The sequence below is a fragment of the Pygoscelis adeliae genome, unplaced genomic scaffold (genome assembly GCF_000699105.1).
Source record: "Pygoscelis adeliae isolate BGI_AS28 unplaced genomic scaffold, ASM69910v1 Scaffold36, whole genome shotgun sequence".
Taxonomy (NCBI): Eukaryota; Metazoa; Chordata; class Aves; order Sphenisciformes; family Spheniscidae; genus Pygoscelis; species Pygoscelis adeliae.
Window position 1 is genome coordinate 1,294,465 of NW_008824934.1, and position 7,530 is coordinate 1,301,994.

At 46.8% G+C, this 7,530-nt stretch overlaps 1 protein-coding gene across 1 annotated transcript in view; it reads left to right on the plus strand.

The window, feature by feature from the left end:
* Positions 1–2,568: 2,568 nt before the first annotated feature.
* Positions 2,569–7,530, plus strand: part of ACAP3 (ArfGAP with coiled-coil, ankyrin repeat and PH domains 3) — a 52,861-nt gene continuing 47,899 nt past the window's right edge. The window contains exons 1-2 of the mRNA XM_009325171.1: positions 2,569–2,620; positions 6,806–6,925. Of these exons, the coding sequence (XP_009323446.1) occupies positions 6,827–6,925 (99 nt within the window). The 5' untranslated portion in view covers positions 2,569–2,620; positions 6,806–6,826. The remainder of the gene's footprint in view (positions 2,621–6,805; positions 6,926–7,530) is intronic.

Below are 7,530 nucleotides of genomic sequence, written 5' to 3' on the forward strand. Positions count from 1 at the left end.
AAGTCATGAGCAAAGAAAGGATTAACCTTTTTATACTGCTGTTTTAACAGAGGCCCCTGGATGCACGGGGCACTGCTGTGCTAAGTGGTGTGCAGTCCTGAGAAGAGAGAATCCCTGCCCCAGAGACCTTGCACTCCCGGGTGCTCCTTTTCCAAAGCAACTTCATTACTTCTAAGTGTTTCCTCACGTGCTACTGGGAAGAGGCAGCCAAAAGGGCCTGGAGATTTCCAAACTGCCTAGGATTTGGAAAACCAGCTCCCTAGGGGGAATTCTCTTTAAAAAGACACTACGGAGAGGAGTCTTAATTCTCAATGCAAATCTTAATCTGAACTGAGATGTAAAAGCTGCTTTACTGAACATTGTCAAGGACAAAGCGATCAGGCGGCCCAACAGGAAAAGCGTCGTTGATTTCCATTGCCTCCAGCAAAGTTAACAGACAAGATTGAGGGTCTGCTGGGGAAGGATGCTAATCTGTCACTCTCTGTCCTGTCACTCTCTGTCACCGATTCTTCATGTGACACTCAATGTATTATTTAGCCTTTCCAGCCTTGCGGTTTGCAGGGTGGTGTGTCAGTGTCTCCTAGCTCTCCTACCAACTCCAACTTCTCGGGATTCAATGGTGTCAGAAGGGGCTTTGCTCTACTCCGCCTTGTTATCAGTTACGTGCCACCTTCTTAAAGTACAGTTATGTGGAAAGGCCAGGCATGGCATGCACGGAGGCAAGTTCCCACGGTCATATGACATCACCTGGCCTTTGTTGTCGTTAATCAAAGAGCGTACCACACAGGATGTCCCAGTCAGCTGGCTGCTCACAGCGCACGTGAGGCTTGGGAGGGTGTGCATGGATAGAAGAGCTGCTCTCTCCTGCGGTGTTTGTCTGAAGCTGCCGAAGATCTCCTGGATGCTGGGGACAGACCTGACAACATTTGGGCTTCTGTTTTACTCCAATACTGTGTGAGGACAGACTCTCTCCTCTTTGCTCCACCTGGATTACACAGGACTGTAACAAATGTTGGCTGTCTCATAGCTTACAGATGGGGACCGCACACACCCGTGAAAGGTATTATACATATTTGCCATTGAAGAACGCTTAGAATAGATGTTACTGAGTGTGCTGTGCTGCTTTGGTTATGTGTAATCTTTGTAAGGGACATACAAGTACCGTGCTGTTGGCCTGAACCCTTCCTCAGCTTGGCGGAAGTTTAGATTTAGACCCCAGCTTTGTGACCTTTTGGGCTTTCTTCTTAAATTTGTCCTTCCTTCTCTTAGAAGCATGTCCCTTAGTGAAGACAGTCACTATCTTCATCATTCACTAATTCACTGAACGCAACAAGAGCCTCAGAGGCACAGAGTTACTACATACTCTAATGGTTTCTTCAGGACTTTGGCTGTTCCCTTTGGTTTGTGGGTGTCCTATCCTTTTGCTGAGATAGCAGTATTGATTCGTGTGGCTCTAAGTCACATCTCTTCCCTGCTGTCCTTTCAGCTGGCACATGTTCAGTGCTGGATTTTTTTAAAGCCTGAGTGTCATATTTCAGTAACCAACCTTTTAAATTACAAGCCCACAAACTTAAGAAGCTCCTTGCAGTGAAATTTGGATTGCATATCCTTGGTGCATAAGGGTGGCGTGAGGCTTACCACATTTCCAGGTGTGTGGTTAAAGAAACAACTGTCCAAGTGTAGACATCATATAGCAGTGAGCAGCTCTGCAAGGGAACGCTCTTGGGTTTACAGTGCTTACTGATGGACTCTGGCCTCAAAAAAGTAATTTCATACCACGTGCCTCAGTCTGGGAATGCCTCTTGCAAATGGTTGATGTCATGTTAATATTTCACTTTGTGAGGGAGGCCTGGTGACCTTTGCAGCTGGATTCTACTAGCCTCTTACTGTCACATCTGTCCAGTGACGTGGAAAGAAAACAGATCCGATAATCATGGAGCAGATTTATCCATACGCAAGCAAAGCCCCATGTGTGTGAAAGAGACTTTGGTGTTCAGCGACAAAAGGACCAAGATGTGTTTCTGCTTGAGTGATGGTTCGTAAGGATCAAAGGACATAACTCGCCATGTGGCTGCACTTCAGGCACAATTAGAGCCTAGAAAATGGGTTTTGGTGGTACCGAAGCAAGCAATTTGTGCCTGATGTGAATGGATGGCTAAGGTGTAACAATGGTTATTTCTGTGTCACTTAGCATTACTACCAATTAGCAACATTGCCTGCAGAATCAGAACAAGGCCACTAAATGAGTTTGCTGTGTATGACTACCACAGCACACCTGAATTTCTCCAGGACACTGACAGAAAATAGCATAAGCTCCATTTCTTTTCCCAGCCCTGTGGAATTCATTCCTGATGAGGTGTGATTCTTCTCCTGAGTAAGTCAGTCCCGAGCTTACGTAGCATCAGGAAACTCCAAAGTGGGAAGAGTGAATCCCTCCTCCTGTCCACCACCAGCACACATACCGTAGTCCCTCTGATCTTTACTCATCTGGGACTTTCTGGCTTCTTTCCCAATCATCATAAGCAATCAATTAATCATTTCTTTTTGCTGTTGTCATTGCAGGGCAACCATTGATGAAGTGGAAACAGATGTGGTGGAGATAGAGGCAAAGCTTGACAAGGTAAGATGGGGCAGCTTAGCGCATTAGTTTGAAGAGAGACTGATGAGTTCAGTCTGCTTAGGAATATGGCCCCACCAGTCTCCTCTAAAAAGTGAGCCCATCTCAGGCTGTCAGGAACCTGATGTATAATACATTGGGCTTCTCAACAGGACCATGTCTCCCTCTACTGACAGGTACCTGTCAGGGCTCCTCTGTGACTGCCAAAGGAGTTAGGACAAGCGGTCCAGGCTTGGGCTCCTAATGCTGAATGATGGCCTTCGTATGAGGGACCTGGGGTTGTTTAGCCTGGAGAAAAGGAGGCTGAGGGGAGACCTCATTGCTCTCTACAACTACCTGAAAGGAGGTTGTAGCGAGGTGGGGGTCGGTCTCTTCTCCCAAGTAACTGGCGAAAGGACGAGAGGAAATGGCCTCAAGTTGCGCCAGGGGAGGTTTAGATTGGATGTGAGGAAAAATTTCTTTACTGAAAGAGTGGTTAAACATTGGAACAGGCTGCCCAGGGAAGTGGTTGGGTCACCATCCCTGGAAGTATTTAAAAGACGTGTAGATGCGGCACTTAGGGACATGGTTTAGTGGGCATGGTGGTGTTGGGTTGACGGTTGGACTCGATGATCTTGGAGGTCTCTTCCAACCTTAATGATTCTATGATTCTATTCTATGATTCTATTCTGGTCCTGGATCTTAGGGGACTGACACTGCTTCTCCTGCTGTGACAAGTTATTTCGATGCTGTCTGTTTCCCCTCTCCACCATCTTGCTTGTGATATTAACCTGTGTGGGGTAGGAGCCGTTACGTGTCCCCACAGCACAGGCACTACTGTGTCAGCTCAGGGATGGAAGGAGACACTTGCAGGTAAACAAGGGGCCAGATTCAGACCGATGATGGTGGTTGCCGTCTGATGTTCAGCCGGGCTATGTGCCACAGCTGTAATCTGACACTGGAAATATCCTCACAGGGACCAGTTTGGCCATTTTGCATTTATGCTGGTGATCCTTTACATCCAGTTGGTAGTTTGGATCTAAGTCAGAGGCTTTATGATGGAACACGGCTTTTACACCCCCACTCCTCCTGATGTCTGAGACATCAGCCAAGTTGTTTCTAAATGAGAACAGGGAGAAATGAAGAAGAGGAGCCAGAAAAGCCGTTGGCTTTTTATCTGCGAGATTTCCCAAAGCTAGCAAGGGATAAAACTCCTGCGCCTGATGGAGAAATGGGCTTTGTTGAAGTCACAAGCCCTAGGCAAAACTGTGTCCTATAAAACCTATTTACTACTCAAGCTGCTTGAAATGGTTATCTGCACAAGCTAACTAGACTCACCGGTGAAAGCTGCAAAGGTTATCTGTTTTCCTCTATGGAAGAGGGTAAGGCTCTAAAGACAAAGCATGGGGCAAAACGTGCTGTTATTCTAGCACTACTGCTGTCAGTGCCCCCTGTAGTTAGATGACTTGTTGTACCAGGAACGATCCTGGAGCGAGGAGGGCGGGCTGGAAGCACAAGAGCCGTTCAGGGCTCTCAGCTTTTTATTGTTCAGTGCTTTGTTGCAAATTGATTTGAGCTCCTTCGGGTGAGGACTGCATTAAAGCAATAGTCTCGTGCAATTTTGGTCTTCCCCAGACAGCACTTACGGGGTGATATTCTGGTAGTGCAAAGTGGGTGGACATGTCATTCTGTTTGCATGCATCATTACCCCTGTCTGCTGCCGACATGACCAGTCATGCAAAGTGCTGGCTCAGTCACTGTCAGCAACAGGCTTATCAGGTCTGGGTCCAGGGCAAGTGAGGCTGGAGTTTGCATCTGAAGAGACACTGAAGTTCAGATTAGTTTCTCTGAGGGTAACTTTGGACAAGATTCAATCACCCCCATTCTAATAAATCAGCCTTGGGTGGCCCAGCTCCTCTCCTGTGTACCAGCTGGGTGGATGCCCAGGGCAGCTTCTCTGGGGCTTGGTGTAAATGTTGTTCAGTGGTACCCAAATAGCTGACATGACTAATTCTTTAAGAGCAGCAAGCTGGTAAGGACCGACTCTGTTTCTCTGCCTTTTACTGTGCCCCGAGCACTTAGTTTATAAATGATTAGCCTTTTAACACCTGTTTAAAATGGAGGTAAAGGGCAGTGTAAATGATTCATCCAAGGGAACACCAGAGATTTGGGCTGTTTCAAAGAGATTTCCTTCATTCTGTCCTGTGCTCCATCTGCAAAGCCATCATTGCTCCCCTTGGGAGCGGGCTTGTGCTGAATGGCCTTCAGCTCCTAGTAACACAGCCTTGGCCACAAGTGTTTGCACAGAGGTATGCTAGAAACCGCCACGTTGCAGAATAGGCTGGATTTCCTTTCCAGAGGATCTGTCCAAACCCCTAGTGTACGTCTGGGCTCCAGATGTGACAGAACTGCATCTGTTTGCTTTTCTTCTGTGGGCTTGGATGGGATAGTACAAATCTGCTAGCATCCGATGCTGTTCTGTCAAATTGCATGGACAGGAGAGGATGTGAGTGTGAAAGAGTGAAGACTGTATATACTGTGTATACACAGATATACCACGTGTGACTATATATATATATTTATACATTCAGATGTACTCAGATATATTTTTACAGAACTGCAGACAGAGGCAAGCAAGCTTGTTCTGCAATGCATGCATATAGATTAGACCCCAAAGCCTTGTGGCTGCAGAAATAGAACAAGCACCAAGCCCAAAAACAGCACACCATGCTTCAGTGGGGCTTTGACATCAAGCCAAACTTGAGAGGCACTCATTCCCAGCCTGTAGGTGAGGCTGGTTGACGGGGATAGATTTCTAAAGCCATTTTTCATTAGTAAGATTAATGTCCCTAAAAGGCTTCTGGATTTTGAGAATGGAAAACTTCAGTTGCAAGTGTTGTTCATTATCAGCAGCTAAAGTTTTTTACTGAGTTAAAAAGCCTAGAACAGTGATGATTCAAAAAAAAACTCCAGAAAATCAAACAAACAATCAGATAATTAAAAAAATTGTGCTCAGTGGCCAGCTGTTACTGCTGCAAATCTCTTGGGCCTTTTGTTTATGGATTTATCTTAAGTTGTGTACTGTAACCTTTTACAAGGAGCTTTGGCTGCAAGGAGATAGGCTAATGGCCGGAATTCTGGCTAAGCTAATGCTCCAGTCTTTACAGCCAGTTCCAGGCGTGCTAAGGCAGTTTGCTGTGGCTAGGAAGTCTGGGAATGTTCCCTGCAGCTGTTAAATTATCAAAAGTTAATAAAGGCTGTCTGGAGATGTATACCTGTGCTGCAGCAAACTAATTCCAAAGTGAGGAAGCCACCCCGTTTTGCTGCAAGTTCCAGGTAACTTCACTGGTACTTTCACTATAACAAGGCTGGTGATGAGAATCAGAGCATGTGTAGCTTGCTTAAAGTTGTTAACGTTTCTCCGAACAAAGCTCCTGCCATGTCCATCAGAAAGACTGTACTAAGCCACAGGCAGGCTGGAGATACATGCTGTAATCCCTTACAGTGCACCAGCAAAGTTTCCTTGGGCTGCAGAATTGTGGGTATTGATTCATAGTTATTTAACCTGCGTGTGAGGGAACAGATTTTCACTGGCTGCACATAGCAGACATGGCTTAAGCAGTCCTGGTCAGTTGGTTTAAGGAAAACATGATACAAAAACGTCAGGCTGCTGAACGGTGGCTCCCCTTCATTCCAAGGTAACAGCAAGACAAGTCTCCACAAGTATACAGAACAGCCAGCTGGGCTGAGAGATTCGACAATCCCAAAGAGCAGCGTACTCCCAGCAGGGAGATTCTAGACAGCTTATCACTTCCACCCAGCACCAAGGAGTCTTACCGCTCCCCAGTCAACCTGTGTGATCAGGTTGCTTTCGTTGCAGTCCTGATGCCTCAGGCTAGAATGAACAGTAGAAACCCACTGGAAAAAAATGGGCTGCCCTGATTCATCGGTCCTCGGGGGATAGCCTGGAACTGTTCTTAAGTGACAAGTAAAATGTTGACAGCATGACATACCCTGAGAAGTGTGATTTGCATCCCTGTTTCTGCCACGTGCAGTAAGGGTTGCTAGTGTAACCACACCAGGAACGTGAATGGCATCCTGTTCTAAAGGTCTTGGGCTGTGGTGTCGGTGCAGATTAAAACCAGCCTGGTTGCAATACAGTTTGATGTGATCAGCTGCCTATTCGCTCACACCTCTCTCCTTGTGCAGCTGGTAAAGCTATGCAGTGGGATGATTGAAGCAGGCAAAGCCTACATCACCACGAACAAGCACTTTGTCAGCGGAGTCCGGGACTTGTCGCAGCAGTGCAAGAAGGATGAAATGATTTCGGTAAGTCATCCTGTGGGATGGAGCACGGGACACAGCGAGGGCTGGGGAGTGTTAAGCTTCCTGATGCTGTGAATGGACCATATGTGTCCAAGACCTTTATACTGTTTTAAGGAGCCATTTAGTATGAGATTTTCTTTTTGGAGGAATGTAGAGACCACCTGATAATGCAATGCTGAAAGGTCAGAGTGAGATTCATTGTTTGCAGGGAGAACTGGTGTCCTAGTTTCAGCTGGGATAGAATTAATTTCCTTCCTAGTAGCTGGTACAGTGCTGTGTTTTGGATTTAGGATGAGAATAATGTTGATAACACACCGATGTTTTAGTTGTCGCTAAGTAGCGCTTACACTAAGTCAAGGACTTTTGAGCTTCCCGTGCTCTGCCAGGTGCACAAGAAGCCGGGAGGGGGCACAGCCAGGACAGCTGCCCCAACCTGGCCAAAGGGCTATTCCACACCATACGACGTCATACTCAGTATATAAACTGGGGGGAGTTGGCCGGGGGGCGGTGATCGCTGCTGGGGGACTGGCTGGGCGTGGGTCGGCGGGTGGTGAACGGTTGCATCACTTGTTTTCCTGGGGTTTGTTTCTCCCTTTCTCTCTCTTGTT